General features: G+C 39.7%; 1 protein-coding gene across 1 annotated transcript in view; it reads left to right on the top strand.

Annotated features, from left to right (window-relative positions):
* Positions 1 to 21,753, top strand: part of CSMD1 (CUB and Sushi multiple domains 1) — a 2,093,217-nt gene that overhangs the window by 1,755,066 nt on the left and 316,398 nt on the right. Inside the window, exon 37 of the mRNA XM_075063712.1 lies at positions 12,367 to 12,471. Coding sequence (XP_074919813.1) covers positions 12,367 to 12,471 — 105 coding nt within the window. The remainder of the gene's footprint in view (positions 1 to 12,366; positions 12,472 to 21,753) is intronic.

The following is a 21,753-nucleotide window of genomic DNA, read 5'->3' as shown; positions in this document are numbered from 1 at the left end:
CTCCACTTTGAGCTGGGGATATAATTCCCAGTTTGAGCAGATATGCCTGAACTATCTCTGATCAAGGTAACGCACTAAACACACAAGGGTATGTCTACACTACCCGCCGGATCGGCGGGTAGCGATCGGTTTATCGGGGATCAATATATCTCGTCTCATCCAGACGCGATATATCGATCCCCGAACGCGCTCCTGTCGACTCTGAAACTCCACTAGAGCAAGCGACGGTAGTGGAGTCAACAGGGGGAGCCGCGGCCGTCGATCCTGTGCCATGAGGATGGGAGGAAAGTTGAAATAAGATACTTCGACTTTAGCTACGCTATTCATGTATTTTTCATTGACTCCCCCCCCTAGTGTAGACCAGGCCAAAGTGTAGCTGTGGTGACACAGGGGCTAGCTGCCATGAATACATACCCAGCGAAGACAGTAGGTGCATATTCAGGGAAGCTAGCCCATCCTGACACTCAGTTGCTGCAGCTACACTTCTGTTTTTAGAATGCTATCACAACCAGAGCCAGTGCAGATTCATAGAATCACAGATTATCTATTCAAGCTGGAAATTACATCTTCCATCTCCATCATAGACATACTCTTGGTCACTGTATTGGTTGTAAATAATTAGAGATGTACCAATCACCTAGAACTGGAAGGGACCTTGAAAGGTCATCAAGTCTAGCCCCCTGCCTTCACTAGCAGGACCAAGTACTGATTTTTGCCTCAGATCCCTAAGCTGCTCCCTCAGGGATTGAACTTACAACCTTGGGTTTAGCAGGCCAATGCTCAAACCACTGAGCTATCCCTTCCTCCGTTGGTTTACATTTGGAAGGTTTTGTTCTGGCCACAAGGGGTAGAAACTTATTTTTATGAAAAAATGTAAATTTAGCTTCTGGATCTCAGTTCTGCCTGAAAATGCAGTATACTGTGAAATTGATATTGGTAGAATTTTATGTTTATTGTCTCTCAGTAACTGATATGTTAAATGTTCTTACTTTACAAAAGGTTATCTACATAACAAAGTTTTACCAGTTATGCCAATATTATTATGCATGTTTAGTTCTACTCCCCATATAGACATTCTTATTCCAGTATAGAAGTGGGATTTTCACTTTAGCTTAAACCATTCCCAAACAACATAAATTAAACTGAAAAAAGACACTTATATTGGATTGAGTATGTCCATATGGGAGCTTATACCAGTATAGCTATATCAGTTTAAATTCTTATCTTATATTGAAAAAACTTTCCTGTGTAGAGAAGACCCAAGTAAAAACGTTTCAGAGTGGAATGGAATCTGCTATTGCAAACTCATCCTGGGACCTTATGGTAAAGCTAAGTTCCTTCTCCCTTGTGTAGCGTCATGAAAACTAAATGTTCTGCAGACATAATTATGTTCTCAATAACTACTGTGCAGCCCTATCGTCTTCAGATTGTGCTCTATGTACTGTATTGCAAACCAGATACAACTCAACTGTCATCCAGTCATTCCTTCAGTAACACTTGTCCAATTGTACATATGTAACTGAGTAGAATTTCATACACAGTACTGCTGATGATCCCGTCCAACTCAGTCTCTTAGAGCCATGTTGGATCCTCAGGGCTCACAAAAGTCAAACACACACAAAAATCACTTTTGTTTGTAAAATCAATATAAATTACTCTGAATACAAAAAGGCAAGGAAATCTGGTATAGGTAGTTGTCTGTCATGGAGTGAGCTGGTCTTTTAAGGGGTTTGAGACTCAGCCAGGATCAACATGGTGAGCTTCTGTCTCCAAGTCAAGAGAGTAAGTCCCGGGATGACATAGTAGGGTAACTTGTTATTCAGAAGCTGGCCTTTTAGGACATAAAGAACAACCTGGGTTCAGTGAGCTAAGAGAGTTCAGGGAGAGATTTCATACAGCAAAGAGATGCTCTTTAGCTTCTGTGCAGAGGAGATGGGCAGCAAGACTGCCTCAAAAGCTGAAAGCATGCCTCATCAAAGAGGAGCACAGACCCTCCTTAGCTCCCACACAAGGGCTGAAGGAAGTAAAAGGCTCCTGCAAGGGATCCAGAAGGCACTGAGGATCAGTGCCAGCCAGAGGGAAAGTTTTCACTGAATCTACCTTTGTGTGGGCAGGAGCAAAAGCCCTTACAAAGGACTGTTGACCATGAAGAAGATGGCTGGAATATAAGAATTTTGTGGGGTGGGATAGCTCAGTAGTTTGAGCATTGGCCTGCTAAGCCCAGGATTGTGAGTTTCAATCCTTGATGGGGCCATTTAGGGATATAGGACAAAAATCTGTTGAATAATTTAATTGGGGATGGGTCCTGCTGTGAGCAGTGGGTTGGACTAGATGATCTCCTGAGTTCCCTTCCAACCCTGATGTTCTATGATAACATATTCATTTACGTTAATCATCCAGACTGTGGGGAAAGAGTGTAATTCCAGCGCACCAGCTGTGGTGATTATTTGATAATGGAAGAGTAAGGAAACTGAGTTAAGGTTAGGGTTGAATGCTGGATTATGGGAGACTCTGCTATTGTGTTATTTTAGTTAGTCGCTTTTCAGAGTTGAAATGTATTTCAAATGTTAATTATTATTAATATTTGGAAAGGCTATTTTGGGTAACTCTTTAGAGCTTTTAACACTGTAATTGTTATATTTTCTCTTATTTTCTCAAACCTCCAGACAGCCTGAAATAATGACTCAGAGGTCTGGACTCTTTCATCCCTAAATAACTTCGGTGGAGGGTTGAGTTGAAACTCTAATGATGATATGTTGCATAGAGAAAGTGAAGAGAAGGAAACACAAGGAAAAGGAATAGAGAGTGACAGAGAAAGGAGGATGGGGAAGGAAGAGAAATAAAGGGCAGAAATGCAGCGCTCCTGAAGGAGTGCATATTGTCCTTCAAAGTGATAGTGAATGTGACCATAGGGTATTGACCAAATAATGATGATAAAAAACTAAACATTTAGTTACTCTTTCAAAGCTGTTTTCTACTTTGATCTTTGTGCAAATTTCCCATTGACATCAGTGGAAGATTTACTGGGTACTGAGAACTGTATTAACTTTTATGTTTATACCCAGGCCACTAGACCATAATCAAAACTGAAAATTGTCCCTCTCCAAAAAAAAAAATATGAGCTTGACATACCTGGGCTGCTACTTCTTGAATAATACTCTGTTCAGTTTAGGATATTCAAAAATATCACGTGTCCTAGGTAAATCATGAAGGGAAATCTGAATGAAAAAGTGAGTTCCTCAATATTCCACTGTGAATCACCTAAAAGAAGACAAAAGAAAATTAACTTTGTTCATATCGCAGCAGAATATTATTTCTATGGTTGAATGTAAAACCTGTGGCAATGTCTGGAGTCTTGATTGTAGCTGAAACTCCTGTTTGGATTACTCCAAATTAATAATTGATAGAAGGAATTTGTTACTGATCCAAAGTGATGCATTTTTGGAAAACACAGTACACATTGTGAGAATTGTTGTTTTCAATTATGATATTACCAATTATGGTATTAGGTTGGTGGTAATGCCTTGAATTTGGTACTATGGTTTTTGTAATTTAGATCTGGAGTTTGTTTAACTTCTGTAGACACATATTAATGTTTAATAATATTCTTTCTCAAGAGAAAGTAGTTTATCCTTCTGACTTGACAACTGCCTTTGCAATTTCCCACTTGTAAGACAATATGCACCAATTCTAAAATTTGAACCACTTAGTGAAACAGTGTTACCATATACACGTAGGTGCCTCCTTATGAGTCAAGGTTGTTTGGACCTGAGGTTATAAAAGAGACAAATGGCTTCAATCAATCTTAGTTCATCCTAATCACAGCTAGCAAATGGTACGATATAAATACCTGTGATGAGATTAAAAGATAGACAATTTTATTCCACTGTAATTATCTGATGCAGAGAAGTTATTAGTTCTCTAGCCCAGCTGATGGAAATACAAACAAATGTAGCTAAAAAGTCTGACTGAAAACCAGGTATTTTTGAGGGCATCCTATGATTAACAGGATGAATTTGCTAGGGTAGTATGGATGGCTGTGACTCTGTGCCATCATGCCTGACTGAAATCTTTTAATCTCTCTGTCATACCACAGTTGTAGTCAAGACCTTCCTTTGAAGCTTCTGATCTGTTTAATGGTAAAACAGATCCATATCTTGAAAAGCTCAGAAACTACAGCAGTCAGATCTTTAGTAGTATCAGAGTCTGATGGATAGAACAATATCTGTACCTTCAGGTTTCGGAGGCACTTGTCAGAGATTTTTGGAACCTACTATTAATTCAATAGTCCCAGTCTCCTCCTCCTTCCTTTTTATCATCATCAGTAGCAGTATATGCAGAGAAAGCAATACTTTCAGGATACTTTCAAATCTGTTTTTTCTGATGCTGTTTTTTTTAGCAAAACACTACATTTAATGTCACGAGTCTTATTTGAGTCACATCAGTAGACCCGTGTTCTTTCAGTTTTCCCTTTGAGAGCAATCTTATGTATTTACTTGCAGCATGTGAGGGAATTATTTTGGATTGTTGGATGCATTTGACACAATTGCCCAGGAGGGGATAGATACAAATAGCTAGATATGTCAGGAAGTTATCTTACTTGAACCTGTCATCGGTTCAATCCAATGGCTCTTCATCTGACAGAGAACAGAGGCAACAAAAGACAGACTCCTTGACATTTCTCACAGTCAACAACACAACTGGTTCCTCGAGGCCTCATTCCTATATTATCTGTAGGTGGAATCAGCCTAGGCTAAATCTTTTTGCCTCTGAGGAAACCAGCAACTTTCTCTGATTCTGCTCCATTATTAAACAGGAGGACCTAGCACCACTGACAGTCTCTTTCATCATGAATTGAAATTAAGAGTTTCTCTATGCATTGTCTCTAAGTCTATTGCAACAGAAGGTTATTTGAAAAATCTGACAAGGCTTCACCCAAGATGCTGTTGATTGCCCCAGCTTGTGTTCAGTTGTTTATAGGTCTCTATATGTCCTGCCTCCCAGTCTACATGGATCACTTTCATCAGGTTTGAGGTGAGATTCTCCAATCCTTTGTGAAGCATCTCAGGCTAACTGTCTAGCTTTTGTCTTTCTGGGAGGAATAGACTGAAAGTTTAAAATATCCAGTTGGAATGCAGGACACCTTTAACCAATAAAATTGACTCAGTGAATTGGAAAAGATTTTGTAGCTGGACAGCTAAACAGAGAGTAGGCCTGATAAGATTTTCTATTCCTTTCATCTTGGACTATCTATTATGTCTGGAAGTCAAAACTGTCTAGAGCCATCAGGGTCCACTTGTCATCTCAGCTTTCTCTCCTCTGATGCATGGATTAGAAGTTTTTGCTTAACCTAGAGTAACGAGTTTCCTTGGTCTGGGGATGTTACTTTAGAGGAGGATGACAGTAGCAAGGTAACAAAACTGAAAGAAGTTTTGTGAACGTACATCTTCCAGTTGGTGTTTCTACGGTCTTTTGTGAGGGAGAAAATGGAGACTTTCATTAAGATGTTTCTGTAAGAGACCTGCTGCTATCATTACTAGTCTGTATGGAGGGGTCCCCATGTCGGAGAGGAAGAACCAGCTATAAGGATCCCTGCAACAATTCTCCTGTGTGAGTTTGGGAAGAAAGAAAGAGACAGCAACTGAGCCTACTCACCTCCCTGCTTCCAGTGAGTGCTGGCAATTGATGCCCTGGTGGGAAAACTAGTTCTTTTGAAACCTAAATTCTCAGGTTATACTAACCTGAGGCATTTAGGAGAATTGAGAAACCACATATTGGTTTGTAGTTAATATTAGTTGAGTTTTAGTACTCTTTTGGCTCACTTATTCATAAATTCATAGACTCTAGGACTGGAAGGGACCTCGAGAGGTCATCGAGTCCAGTCCCCTGCCCTCATGGCAGGACCAAATACTATCTAGACCATCCCTGATAGACATTTCTCTAACCTACTCTTAAATATCTCCAGAGATGGAGATTCCACAACCTCCCTACGCAATTTATTCCAGTGTTTAACTACCCTGACAGTTAGGAACTTTTCCTTAATGTCCAACCTAAATCTCCCTTGCTGCATGCGTTTAAGCCCATTGCTTCTTTTCTTATCATTAGAGGCTAAGGTGAACAAGTTTTCTCCCTCACTCCTATGCACACCCTTTTAGATACCTAAAAACTGCTATCATGTCCCCTCTCAGTCTTCTTTTTCCAAACTTAAATAACCCAGTTCTTTCAGCCTTCCTTCGTTGGTCATGTGTTCTCAAGACCTTAATCATTCTTGTTGCTCTTCTCTGGCCCTCTTCAATTTCTTCACATCTTTCTGAAATGCATTGACCAGAACTGGACCACAATACTCCAGTTGAGCCTAACCGAGCGCAGAGTAGAGCGGAAGAATGACATTCTTGTGTCTTGTTTACAACACACCTGTGTTAATGCCATCCAGAATCACATGCTTTTTTTGCAACAGTATCACACTGTTGACTCATATTTAGCTTGTGGTCCACATATGACCCCTAGATCTCTTTCTGCCATACTCCTTCCTAGACAGTTCTCTCCCCTTACTGTTGTGTGACATGATTTGTTCCTTTCCAAGGGAGTCTTGCATTTGTTTTAGTTGAACATTCATCAGTTACCTCAGACCATTTCATCCAATTGTCTAATCATTTTGAATGTTTTGACCCTGTCTCCAAAGCAGTTGCAATCCCTCCAGTTTGGTATCTCCGTAAACTAATTAATTAGCGTACTTTCTGTGCAACTTTTAAATTCATTGATGAAGATATTGAAACAGAAGCCGGTTCCCAAAACAGACCCCTGCGGAACCCCACTTGTTTATAACGACACCTTTCCCAGCAGATTGGGAGCCATTAATAACTTACTCTCTTGGTCGGTGATTCAGCCAGTTATGCACCCACCTTATAGTTTAGCCCCATCGGAAATTGTATTTGCCTAGTTTAATCGATAAGGTATCAATGCGAGACCGTATCAAATGCCTTACATAAGTCTAGGTTACTACATCACCGCTTCTCCCTTATCCACAAGACCTCGTTATCCTATCAAAGAAAGCTATCAATTAGGTTTGGCATGTTTGCTTCTTTACAATACCATGCTGGCTATTCCCTTATCACCTTACCACCTTCCAATATTTGCAGATGATTTCTTTATTACTTGCTCCATTATCTTCCCTGTGCCAGACAGTTAACTAACTTGCGGTCTGGTAGTTTCCTGGGTTGTTTTTATTTTCCCTTTTTATAGATGGGCACTATATTTGCCCTTTCCACAGTCTTCTGTGTAATCTCTCCCGTCTCCCATTGACTTTCCAAAGATAATAGCTAGAGTTCAGAGTACCTCCTCTTAACTTCCTTTTGAGTATTTAGGGATGCATTTCGTTCAGGCCCTGGTGACTTGCCGTCATCTAACTTTCTCTAATGATTTTAATTCTCTCTTTATTTTATCTTCTAAACCTACCACCTCCCATAGCTTCACTATGTTAGACATTCCTTCAGACTTTCTCAGTGAAGACCGAAACAAGAAGTCATTACTCCTGCCATTCAACGTTTCCGGTTACTGTTTCTCCCTCCTCACTGAGCAGTGGCCTACCTGTCCTTTGGTCTTCCTTGTGCTGTTTTCTTGCTTTCATAATGTTATGGATATAAATAATGTTCTTCTGTTTCCTCTTTATTCGCAGTAGCTTGTTGAGGCATTTCACTTTTTGTGCTTTTCCTTTCTTAATTTGCTTTCCATTGCATTCCCGTGTTTATTTGCCTATTTCATTCCTTTGCAATTCTGAGCCTAGTTTCCATTTTTTTTTATGCGACCCTTTTATTTTGTAGTATTGTCTTGAAAGATCTTGTGGTTAGCCAAGGTTGGTCTTTGCCACTTATTTTCTATCTTTCTTCTACCCATAGGAAGCTGCTTTTGGGCCCTTACAATGGTTTCCCTTTTGTTAAAACTCCGAACTCTGCTTCTCAGTTGTTTGTCCCTCTCCGTTTTTGTTAGTTCGCCATGGGACCGTTACTGTCAGCTCCTTGAGCTTACCCAAAATCTGCTTTTCCTGACAATCGGGATGGTCTCTATTTCTGCCTGTTACTTCCCTTCTTGACCGTTCGTAGAATTTGCAGAACTCTATGATTTCGGATCACTTCACCCAATCCTTCTACGTTTCAAATTCTCGTATATCAATTCTCCCTCATTTGTGAAAATCAGAGTGCGTAGAACAGCTTCCCCCCTAGTGCTTTTTTCAACCTTCTGATTAAAATAGTTGTCTGCTTAATGCAGTCCAGGAACTATTGGATAGTAGTCTGGTGCCCTCGCGCGTGTTATTTTTCCCAACAATATCGATTAGTTAAGTCCCCATCCACACTATAATCTTTGGCTGATGATTTGTTAGTTTTTTAAAAAAAAAGCCTCACCACCTCGTTTTCGCACCTGTGAAGGTGACCTGTAGTATGACTCCTAGCACGACTCAGCCCTCTGTTTTTTACCCCTATTATCCTAAACCCAGAGACTCTCAACACATTTCCGTCTTCCTATGTCTACTCTCCACCTCAGTCCAGAGATGCACTGACATTTTTTAATATATATAAGGCAACACCTCCTTCCTTTTTTCCCTGTCTATCTTCCTAGCAAACTATACCCATCCACAGCAGCATTCCAGTCATGTGATATTATTTCTTCACATAGAGGGGATGAAACTGGCACTCTGTTATCTTTACAAAAATCAGCAAAATACACTACTTTATTTTGAGATTAGCAGCAAGCTTATCATATGCAAACATATATATACTCAGAACTTTAATTTTGGGGATTGAAAGAAACTCTTCAATTAATGTAAGCAAAAGGGAATGTCTTTTTTTTAGAAGTTGTTTCAGATGAGTGAGGTGAGTTAGGGTGTACATATTAAACTGGAAAGTGAACTGTTAACCACAGTTTGTTTTTTCAAGTGTTTGGCTCTCAACCTTTTAAATGTTTGCTCTTTTAATATAGAGATGAAATGCAAACAGCAGAATAGCCCATCAGCTGGAAAGTTCAGAAAAAAAAGAAAATTTTGAGATGTTAGACAAAGCAGACGTTTTATAAAACAGGCAATGACTTTTGCCAGTTTAACAATGTCATTGTTAGTTCAGACAAATATTTTGTGTGTGTGTGTGTGTGTGTTGATAGTATTACACTATGTTGTATAGATTTAATCAAGTCTACTGAATGGAATGTCTCAAACAAAGTGTTAAAAATTTGAGTTTGATTGTTATGACTGTCTGACAAATAATACTTGCGTGATTATGCTTTATTCAGTGAATATTGCATGTTTTTAATGAATTTTATATTGTTATTACTATTATTATTATTTGCAATATTTAACTAACTCAGTGGTTGACTGATTAGCTGAATAAATTATTAACCTGGACGACAGGTGGTGAAAGTACTGCTCACAACCAGCTGTTAAAGAAGCACAACTAAAATCTTTAAACTTTTTATGAAGGGGTTCTAGATCCACTAAAAAGAACTATACAGGGGAGTCCATGTTAGTCTGGATCTGTAAAGGGCTGCAAAGAGTCCTGTGGCACTTTATAGACTAACAGACGTTTTGGAGCATGAGCTTTTGTGGGTGAATACCCACTTCATCGGATGCATCAGGTGCCACAGGACCCTTTGCTGCTTTTACTGAAAAGAAGGAGAAATCTCTCAAGCTGGGTCTTTGAGCAAAATCCCTTAGACTCTTACCTAATCTTGTCAGGATTAAGCACGAATGGGGATCTTACTTCACAGGTAGGGCTAGGGAAATAAACTGTTTTCCCTTCCTGGAAAAATCTTCAAGATTTTTTTTTAAATAAAACAAATCCTATCCTGAACTGGAACAAAAAATGGAAATCTTGAAAAATTTCATGAATAAAAATATTTTTTTTAAAAAAAGTTTAGGTCAATTGAAGTGTTTTGTTTAGATTTTAACCATTTTAAAATTATTTATTTTTAATCTAGTTATCACAATTCTTGAACCAGAAGATCAGAATGTTTAGTTTACAATATGTAGGGACACATGGGAGAGGGAGGGGTATCGCTGAAGCAAAAGAAAATAATGCAGGAGTGCTGCCGTCGAAGCAAAAAAAAAACCAAAAAAAACTAGAGTGCCGTCGCCGAAGCAAAATATCAGGAGAAATGGCATTCTGACCATACATCGGTCGGGATACGGGAGAAACAATTACGTATCGGGACAGTCCCGATTTTATCGGGATTTCTAGTCACCCTAAGGGCATCTTGACAATTTAATTATTTTAAAAAAAATGAGTTGAGAGATTTGTCGAAACTGACTCATTCTCATGAAGTTTCATTTTTGATAAATTAGCATTTTTCAATTAAAAAACATTGTCAAAAAATTCCCAACCAACTCTATTTACAGCTATTTGTGAAAATAAATAATGAAACAACAAGAAACCTTGCAAAATTGAAGAAAAGCTGTGTAATTTTTCATCTCTTGGTTTGTGATAGTGGGATTAAGGCAGAATAGAGATTCCCTCAAATGACTTACTTGTACCTATGGACTAAAAGGTCTTCATTAATATCCCTAAGGTTAAGTCTACTGAGGCTTCCTTAGTAAATGGTATAATCATACTAGCTAAGTGTATATTCCCACCAAGACACAGCCTCAGCTCTGAGAATCTTAGCTGAAGTCTCTTATTGTGCAGGTCTGTGCTCAACTGAGAGCACATTGTGGGCATGCACACACACAAACACAAAACAACCAGCAATCCAAAGCAGACTGCGAAGAGTTACAAAGTGATCTCATTAAACTGGGTGAAAAATGGCAGATGAAATTCAATGTTAATATGTGCAAAGTAATGCACATTGGAAAACATAGTCCTTTCTACATATTCAAAACGATGGGATAATTAGCTGTTATCTCTGAAGAAAGAGATCTTGGAGTCATGGATAGTTCTGTAAAAACATCTGCTTAATGTACAGTGGAAGTCAAAAAATTGAACAGAATGTTAGGAATCATTAGGAAAGGGATCGACAATAAGACAGAAAATACCATAACAACACTATATAAATCCATGGCACGTCCACACTTTGAATACTGCATGCAGTTTTGCTAGCTCCTTCTCAAAAAAGATATAATAGAATTGGAAAAGGTACAGAAAAGAGCAACAAAATTGGAAGAGCTTACATTAAAAAAGATAAATTAAAACTTCGGGGACTATTGTCTTTAGGAGTGAGATACCTACACAGGATATGATAGAGGTGTATAAAATCCTGAATAGCCCAGAGAAAAACAATAGGGAAGTGTTATTTACCCCATCACATACCACAAGAACTAGGCATCACTTCATGAAATGAATAGGCAGCAGGCTTAAAACAAACATAAAGTGGTACTTCTTCAAACAACACAACCTGTGGAACTCATTGCCATGGGATGTTGTGAAAGTCAAAAGTATCAGTGGGTTAAAAAAAGAATTAGATAAGTTTTTCGAGTCCATCAACAGCTACTAGGCAAGCTTGTCAGGGACACAACCTCTTGCTCCAGGTGCTCCTAAACCTCTATCCATCACAAGCTAGGACTGAATGACAGAGGATGAACCATTCAATAACTGACCTGTTCTTTTCATTCCCTCTGAAACATCTATCACTAGCTATTGTCAGAGACAGGATACTGGCTTAGATGGACCATTGGGCTGACCCAGTATGGCCATTCTTATGATATACTTTAGATCAGGTCTACCCCATGTTGCCATGGAGACAGGGAACACTACACTCTGAAGATTGCCTGACATGGAGGATCTTGAAATGAAAATTCAAAGGTAAAACAAAAATAACTCTTTTTGATCTCAGAAAGAGAGAAAATAATCATTTTGCACAATCACCATTGATGTTCACAGGCCATTGTGATAACATTCTATATCTTTTGGAGATAGATGTGTGCTGCAGAATGACTGTGAAGTGGGAGTTAAAGAGAACACAAACAGAGAAAATTAGTATCTCAGAATAATGGGATGGGTGTCTCCTTCCCCCCAGATTCTCAGCTTCCATTCTGAACTCTTAGTTCTTATGTACAGGCAAGAAGAACGGGTGACATTGGAGCTTCATTTCAGAGCCAAATCCTTTACTTTATGTATGTGGATAATGCTTTTAAAGTCAATGAGATTGTACATGTGAGTAAATGTAGTGAGATTTAGCTCTGGCTGCACTTGCATAACTCCCTACTGTCCTGTCATGTCATCAGACTTTTCCTGGAGCTTTTGTAAAAATCTGGGGCACGATATGACACATAGTGAGGAGAGAATAAGGTCATGTTTATATTTATGTAAAACAGCAGGAATTTCTTTTAATAAGTTACCATATTATAATGTACTACATACCACAATGAAATGGTCTTGTTTGTTGCAGGTACTACTGTGCCAGCCTTGTTGAACAGCACCTCCAATCAACTTTACCTGCACTTTCACTCTGATATTAGTGTGGCAGCAGCTGGTTTTCACCTGGAGTACAAAAGTAAGACTGTCTGTTGTTTGATTTTTTTTTTTAAACCTAGATTACCAAACTTGATATAGGATGCTACAGACATAAAGTGATACCTGTGGAATTATATCTTTAAAAAACAATCACGTTTAAAACCAGTAGAATTCCAGTGTTCACAAAGCATTTTTTCATAAAGTAGAAATAAATAAAGAATCTACAATAAAACTTTCAGCATGTTGTCTCTCAGTATAGTCATATGGTGTTTCAGATTAATAGTTCTGGAAACTCGGCTCACATTTTTAAGTACTGTATTTATACTTAACAAGATTATGGAAAAACAGATGAATAACCCTAAATGCCTTTTCCCTATTCATACGTGCATATTTTTCTTCATGGCCCCCATCCAGAAAATCCTGTTAATTCATTGGTGTGAAACATCTGCAATTGTGATAAATATTGTAGTGCACCGATGGCTACAAACACTATTATAGTTCTCATGTAAGATGCATTGGTGTTATGGGCAACAGAAGCCCGAATAGACATTATCAAACACAGCACATCTACCACTTGAGATAGCTGTGTCCCATCTTATATTCTTTGTGGGTAATTTCGTTATGTACCTTTTAAACAGGTTTGATATTTTATAAAATTCCAATGGACAACTGTACACACTCTTTGTTGAGTTCATTCTTATCTGTTATGCTTAAGGTTATTCTGAGCCTTCTGGCTTACTTTTAACATGGTTGACTAATACAAAAGGAATATATTATTAAAATATTTTGACTTTTATTTTCTTTACACATGTCTACATTTTTCATTCCTTGTTATTGGCATCTGGTTCAGTATCATTACAAAAAAGGTGAAATGATAAAAGAGGCTTACGTTACACAGTGGAATAGATGGTAAGATAATAAGCTTTTTTTAACAGGGCATTATATTAATTGTTGGAGAAATACAAAACCAATAATAACTACTTATGAGTCTTTTTCTATCTTTAGATAGCCCAAAGATGGTGTCAAAACTGAATATATCATTTCTAACTATGTTAAGTGTTGTTTCCAGATGGGACAAAGAAACAGTTGTATTTCTATGATTGTATTAGTGCATAGTGCTATCTTACTTAGGGTTTCATTTTGAGACCTTCCTGATTGTAAATAAAAGAGGACTTTGTCCTGTTACTGATTTTTCTGGTGAAAGTTGTGCAACAGAATTTGCTCCTTTATATGTCAGCTGATTCTTTATATGTCAGCTGCACTCTCCTCCCCCATCTTTAATAAAAGAATAAATTAGCTACTATAGTATCTTGTATTTTTGCCTTGTGGATGGGTCTTCTTCATGATGCTTGGTTTTTGGCAGCATGGTTGGGTTAGTATTTCTTCCTGTCTTGGATAAAATTTGCTTTTTTAACTTTAGCACATAGTGATTATTTTGTCTTCCTAGATTCATGATGTAACTATGACATACAATTCATTTTCAAATCTTTTCACTGGCTTCCTTTCTGTATTTCATCAAATTTTAACTTTTTCTACTCACCTCAAGACCCTACATAAATTTGCCTTTCTATATTCACTTAATGTTGTTTCATCAAATCACACCCCTTCTCCTCCCTCAACCAATAATGCTAGTCTCCATGTTTCCTTTTTTACATTTCTCATAAGAGTGGAATGTACTCCTATTCCTGATCTTCTGGACCAACACTATAGAATGATCCAAAAATGTTTTGGGAATGGATACTATTCTCTGTTAAATTCTGTTGGATTTAGAATAATGGTCACTACTATGCCCCCATTCCAACAAAGCACGTATCATGTGCATAGCTTTAAGCACGAGTAATTCCTGTGACATTAATGGGATTACTTGTGTGCTTAATTGCTTTGCTGGATCAAGGCCAAAAATCTTTAGGGTTTTTATATAATGCTTTCCCTATTGTTTGTCACCATCAATTATCTTAAACCTAGATTACAAGCCTTTTTCAGACAATGAGTGTGTCTTTCTTCTGTAAAGTGCCTAGCAAACTTTTAGGTATTATAAATGTTATTATGTTTTAGTAACTTTTGCTAGAGTAAATATGCTGCCATGTAACTTTGATTGATCTGTGAGAGGTCTATCAGCTATTGTGAATGCTGTGTTATGTTCTTAGTATCTATTTTTCACTTTGATTGGATCTTTTTTTGCATATATTATGCTAGCAATGTTGTTCCTGCTAAAGAGAAGGTTATTTTATTTATTTCCATATATCTGTACCCTTGAACCCTTTTCTGATCTTAGAGGTCAGCTGTGAAACATTTGGGGAGATTTATTATTATTCTTATTATTATTACTATTATTATTATTTATTGTTTACTGGGTTCAATAAAATGTAGAAAAAAATTCTGCAACATTTACAATATAAAAGTGCAAAAATAAGTTAGGATTTTCAGACACATCTATAGACACTTATAAACAAACACTGCTTTCATTTTTAAAGACATCAGTTATGTTATTTTTCCGCCTCAGTAAAACCTTTATGATGGTTTTAATTATGTTGGTTTTGTGCTAGTTTATGTATGGTACATGATGGAATGCAACAGCCAGTTTGTATATGGCGAATGATAGAATGCAGCAGCTGAGAAGTAGCCATTATGGTTTATTGTGTCAATAATCCATGTACTAAATAATTTCTAAATTTCCATTGAGTCTAAAAAGTCTTCCCAGTGCATTTAAATTGTAGATCTGTTAAAAGTTTTCTGGTGCTTTAATAATATATACCGGGGTGGCCAAGCTGATCCTGAGAAGGAGCCAGAATTTACCAATGTACGTTGCCAAAGAGCCAAAATAATACATCAGCAGCCCCCTGTCAGCTCCCTGACCCCCACTCCCAGTGTCTCCCACCCACCGGCAGCCCTGCCAATCAGTGCCTCCCCCTCCCTCCCTCCATCTCCTGATTAGCTGTTTCGTGGCATGCAGGAAGCTCTGACGGGGAGGGGAAAGGAGCAAGGTCAGTGGAGGGGACAGGAAGGGGTGGAGTGGGGGCAGGGCCTGTGGCAGAGCCAAGGGTTGAGCAGTGAGTACTCCCCAGCACATTGGAAAGTTGGCACCTATAGCTTCAGCCCCGGAGTTGGTGCCTATACAAGGAGCTGCATATTAACTTCTGAAGAGCCGCTTATGGCTCCGGAGCCACAGATTGGCCACCCTGATATATACTTTAAGAAGTCATAAGCCAGAGGTTATAAATGTTCTCAGAAAGCAGAGATGTTGCATAATAAGAGCCTATTCTCAACACTATTGTATATTATTATGTAGTTAGAGTTAAATTAAGCCAAACATGGGAAGTGAGAGATTCAGACATGCAAATATGATAAAGCAAAGACTACAACTTTATTAACTTCTAACCAAAGAACCCAGGCAACTCCCTGAACAAATACCCACTGATATTGAGCCAGGCTGGTTCCTATATTAGCAACAAGTAGCATAACCAAATACCTAAGGGGAGGCAACCTCCCCCCAGGGCCGCCCAAGGGGGGGGCAGGAGGGGCAATTTGCCCCAGGCCCTGTGCTCAGCATGGGCCCCCACGAGTTTTTCGGGGACCCTGGAGCGGGGTCTTTCACTCGCTGCGGGGGGCCTGGAAAACTCTAGCGGGGCCAGGCCCCGGAGCTTCTTCCGCTCCTGGTCTTTGCCAGCGGGGGGGTCCTTCCGCTCCAGGACGGAAGGACTCTCTGCCAGCGAATTACCGCCAAAGCGGGACCTGCCGCTGAAGTGCAACCCGGTCTTTGGCAGTAATTGGGCAGCGGGGGGCCCTTCCGTTCTGGGACCCACTGCCGAAGTGCCCCGAAGACCCGTGGCAGGGGCCCCCTGCCACCGAATTACCGCCAAAGAGCGGGCTGCAGTTCGGCGGCGGGTCCCGCTTCGGCAGTAATTTGCTGGCAGGGAGCCCCCACCGCGGGTCGTCGGGGCAGTTCGGCGGCGGGTCCGAGAATGGGAAAGCCCCCCCCCCCCCCCCGCCGCCGAACGAGGGTGGCTCTAGACATTTTGCTGCTTGGGGGGGCGTCCTGCCGCTTGCCGGTCCCGCTGTTCCAATAGACCTCTCGCAGGCGTGCCTGCGGATGCTCCACCAGAGCCGCGGGACCAGCGGACCCTCTGCAGGCACGCCTGCGGGAGGTCCACCAGAGCCGCCTGCCGCCGATGGCCCCAGGCCCCCGGAATCCTCTGGGCGCCCCTGCCTCCCCCTGTATAAGCATAATAATAAGATTAGGCCCAAGCTGCTTAAATACCCCCTCAACCTATTCCTCATGCAAGGTGTAAGCGTCCAGTCTTTGGGTACCCCACTCCATGTGAGAAATTGCTCTCATTCTGTGAACAGCAAGGCCCAGGCCCAGTGCCTTCCGACCTCTGCATAGGCAAATGCAAATATGGCAGTCCATGGTGGACACTTGTTACTGGGAGCACCAACTATTAGCAAGGACATCAGCTCCCCTTAGGTTAGCTAGGAATAAGCTAATTCATCCTCAAAAATCAGTGAGAAATATATCACCCACAGTTTAACCACATAGTCTTAAGAATGCACCGACAAGAAACAGTATGAGGATTATGTCTGTGTTTTAATATGAAGTGTGAGTGAGGGTAATATTGAGGGGAAGCTTGAGAAAGGAGGTTGATTCTTTTTTTCATTTAGCTCTGAATGCGGCAATGTTAGTAGTAATTTCTTTGCTTCTGTCTTTGTCTTAGTTTTTTTTATAGCCTCCTCTGCAGCTTACAGTTTCATTGTACTATTGGAGTAACTGTCATGGGAGGTTGTGTTTACAGAGAGACCATCTCTCAAATAGAACTAATTCTATCCACCATTGTAAATAACAAGTCATTCCCTTGAATTCAGTGGAGATACCCCAGTGTAAATGAGAGAAAAATCAGAGTGTGAGTTTAGGGTATTACTAAGTGATATAATCTATGCAGGTCTCCTTCACTGCTTTGCTTAGATCAACACCTTAATGAATGACACCTTTTGGGGTTATGTGCCTCCAAGATACAATAGACACAGGCTGTACTCAAGCTGTGCACTTTTAAGAATAATGTAGCCTAAAAGCTTATAAAGTGCAAATTTACTTTTAAAAATGACTCTGTGAACATGGCATAGTGAGGTTCAGTTTTATAGTCTGCCAGTGACTCCAGATCAGTTGTGTTCAGTTACAAGTGAAAAATGTTTTGGTGGTAGTGGGTAATTGTATGTTTTTGTTTGTACCCCTAATCACCAATGCTACAAAACTCTGTGATCTGAAAGTCAAGCTGTGCTCGCTCACCAATAACTGATACAACTGAGATGTATTATAGCAGTGATGAGAGGCTGAAATCCTGGCTTCATTGAAATCACAATGGCATAACTCTTATTGACTGTAGTGGCATTAGGATTTAACCTTTGGTATTTTTTCAGATGTACACCATAGTACAACTCAAGGTAGGGATTCTGCAACCGGAGCTTAGTTAACTATTCTGTTGACATACAGTCATAAAGAATAATTTTCTTTCTCCTAAGGCTGTATTGTCTCTGCAGAACCAGCAGGAGTATAGAAAGCCGGTGTGACTGTGAATTTGTGCAGCAAGCAGGTCTGCACGATAAGAAATTGCCATTTTTACATAGAACAGTTCTTTTTTCTAACCTTAAGCATTCTTTATTACAACATTTATTATACAGCGATACAGAAAGCACAAAATAAGTAAAACTTACACAGAGGTTATCTTTTCAGCTTAATAAGAGGAACATTTCTGCCCTTATTTCAAGGAGCAACCAAAAAAGGAAGCAGAGCCAAACACACTTTGCTAGTGCTATAAACAGTAAGGGGATGCACATATGGGCTAGTGCTTGCTGCTGACTGCTCAGGCTTTTGACCATTCAGCTACCTGGGGTTTGTAGGATTCTCACCACCTTCCCTCCAGTAACATCCTCCCCCTCCTGATATCCCTAGCTTGGTAGTACCCACTTTGAAATAAAGGAGTCCACTGTTTTGAACAGGGACCTTTAGCCCCATTCTTCCTGAACTGTCAGGAACTGCTTTGCAGCCATCCCTCCTACTATTTCTTCCCAGTTTTCCTCTGATAGGAAAAAGAAGCCATGGATTTTGAGGTGTGCAGTTTCCCCAGTCTGGTCAGGCTCCCACTGCTGGCAGCTCTCCAGATTGCTGTGAGGGGATCCAGACACTGAACCCCCATTTGTGTTTTAAGTTTTCCTGGGTCTCAGAAGGCTGTAGCCCTGTTTCCTCCCTTGGCCTGTTTGGCACATTTCATAGGCATTGACTCTCAGTCTGTTATCTCTTTATGGAAAGGGAATCACACAGCCCAGCTGCCTTAGGCCCCTAGTGTTTCCTTAGCAAATAGTGAAGCTGAATGCAAATTAACTTGACCAAGTGGAACTTTATTAAATCTTGTGCTCTGCTTTGCCCACATAGGTAAGTTGCTTCCCTCATTCTGTGTTCCTTGATGATCCACTAATGACGGGGCTCTAAGGGACATGGACCCTGTAATCCCAGTCCCACTGATGATAACCCCAGGACCAGCGGTAACTTTCAAGATACCCCCATATCTTAAACACACAACTCCAGCTAAAGGGGGGAGCATTCTGGTTTACCTCTTGAAGGGGCTACGTGGTAGGTGTAGCATATAACAAACACAGACTTTGCACAGGACATGAATGCAGCATTGTTTTGTAATAGCACAAGAAATACACAGATCTATTTAGAAAAAAAATACTAACTGCATTTCCCTGCCTCAGTTTCCTCACCACCCCAAAGAATTCTTTGGACTGGGGTCAGAGTTCTTTGGGCCATGCAAAGTTCTTCTGTTCCCACAGATGGCTTGTATTCTGAAACGTGGAACTTTCTTTTCTCAGCTCACCTTCTGTGGCCTTTGCTTTCTGTCCCTTTCCCCTGTTTAGCCCTGTGAGTCCTTTTATAACCTGCTGCTTTGTCCTGTCTTTGTCCTGCTTTTGGGGATTTTCCATTCTCCCAATGCCAACCTGCTGCAGGGGGAAGAGGGAATTAGTTTCCCTTAAGATGCAGTTAGTCTTTTGTTGTTGTTGTTGTTCCCAGGCAAGACTTATTTAGGTACTGATAGTGCCTAACCATTGAATATTATCCCTGATCTGGCAGACATGTGCTTTCAGGCTTGTTAGCCACGGTAGTTATACAGATCAAGGGTATGTGTGTGCTTTGAGCTGGAGGTATAAATTCAAAATCAGAGAGACATACCTATGTTATTTCTGACGAGCTAGCACACTCAAAATGGAGGATAGTCACTGTGGTGTGAACAGCAGAAGGGGATAGCCTCCTTGAATGTGTACCTCAGTCTTTGAAGGGTATATAGTTTAGGCAAATAGCACCTCCCATCACTTCTGGCCACTGCAGTTATACCCAACTTTTGGTGTACTTGCCAATCAGAGCTAGTGCGAGTATGTCTTCTCGAGCTGGAATTTATAACTTCATCTCAAAGTGCAGACATATACTTAGAGACATGATATGATACAGCAATTTCATAATGTCAACTTCTTAGTAACTTCATAATATCAATCAGAATTCATGAATTGCTCAGACAGATCACCCAAATTATCATCGGCAAACAAATAGCTTACTTCCTACAAGATTAACCGTCTGCCTCCTTCATTCAGCCGTCCCACTGCTGAACCTGGGTACTTTTTCTATCTAATGTAAACACTGGCATCAAGACCAAAGGAGCTACACTCAGTAGCATCTGGAAAAGACAATGCTTTGAATAGCAAGAGATTATTCCCTGGTAGGTTCATGAGACATCCCTTTCCTTCCCCCTCTGATCAGAAAGGAGAGATAGATAGGAGGGTTTAGATGAGGCAGAGAAGAAAGGATAAAATTACTGGGAAAATTGCCCATGGATAGTGACCACAGGCCAGATCCTTACCTTGTATAAATCATTGTAGGTACATTGAAGTCAACAGAGTTATACCAGTTGAGAAGCTGGCCCTGAGTCTCAAAAGGTTTTAAAAGTGTATTTAAAAGTGCATTTAAAAAGTGTCAAACACAGCGCTTTCAATAGTGTAGATAGGAATTATGGTAGACACTTCGCATTGTTTTTAGCTAAGGTAGGAGGTCCTTGTGGTATAAACACACATAAATATTCATATATATTTAGATAAACCTTTTGGGACTGCAAATTTGGTATAAATATGTACTGTTTGATTTCTGATCAGTTGAATATGCTCTTTGTTTTATTTTTTCCATCTGATCATTTTATTTTTTCTGCAATATGTTCTCAGTGATGGAAAACTGAGAATGATTTCCTTGAAGCTCCTTTTTGTTTAGTTTGTAACTGTTCTGATCTAGTATTTGATTAATTTTTCATTAATGTAAATGTGCTCTTACAGAGCTTATATTTCCTTATGGCAAAGGAATTGATCTGTTTATGTAGTTGTTTTCTTGTGCAACAGTAGCTGCCAATCAAAACTATCAATAAAATCAGTGCACTTACCCTGATTCATCACTGAATTTTAAAGACATCTGCATGGTATTGTTTTAATTTTATTTTTCAGACAATAAACCAGGATACTCAGCCTCATGACTGAATAAATCCCTTATGATATGGAGCCTTAAGCATCCATTCCCCTGATGCACATACACAACTCCCAGAAATATAAGTGGGAATTACTTGTATGCATCCAGAGGGGAATGCATCCTTTAGTTTGGCCATAAGTTTAAAATTTTTGGGAAGGAAAAAATAATCAATCTCTATAATTATAAAACTTTATTCCATTTCCTAAATTCAAACCATTTGAAACTACATTTTCATATTATTTATTTTTATTACATAATTGAATATATTTCTTTTGCTTTTTTATTTGTGTACTTACCTGTTTTCAAATAAACTTAGGGCCTGACCTTTCTTCTAAGCATGAAACATTTAAAGAAAGGTCCAACCAAGCAAACAAATAAACCTCATATTTTAAAACTTCAGTGCGAAGAGCATCAAGGAATACTGGATTCTAGAAGTGGAACACCATGAGGAGTCTTTATCCGTGGCCCTATGAGTAACCAAATCATGCCTTCTCACACTCATCACACAAAGGACCTGCCATTGTGTGATGAGTGTCAGATGGGCTCTATTTCCAATTCCATGCCCTCTCCCCACCCCCATGACTTATATTGTGCGTGTTTTTTCTGAATCTATGTTCTGAAATTTACTAAACATTTCTGTACCAAAATAGTAGCCTTTGCCATAGTTCCCTGACAAATATGTTTTAAAATTCAACTGGCATAACATGCTGACAAGTTAATACACAGCAAAATAAAAGAGGTCTTGCAGCATTAATTTGTTCTTTAGGG

This window comes from Chelonoidis abingdonii, chromosome 3 (genome assembly GCF_003597395.2).
Source record: "Chelonoidis abingdonii isolate Lonesome George chromosome 3, CheloAbing_2.0, whole genome shotgun sequence".
Classification (NCBI taxonomy): domain Eukaryota; kingdom Metazoa; phylum Chordata; order Testudines; family Testudinidae; genus Chelonoidis; species Chelonoidis abingdonii.
Note: the sequence above shows the minus strand (reverse complement) of the source record. Positions and strands in the feature narration are given on the sequence as shown.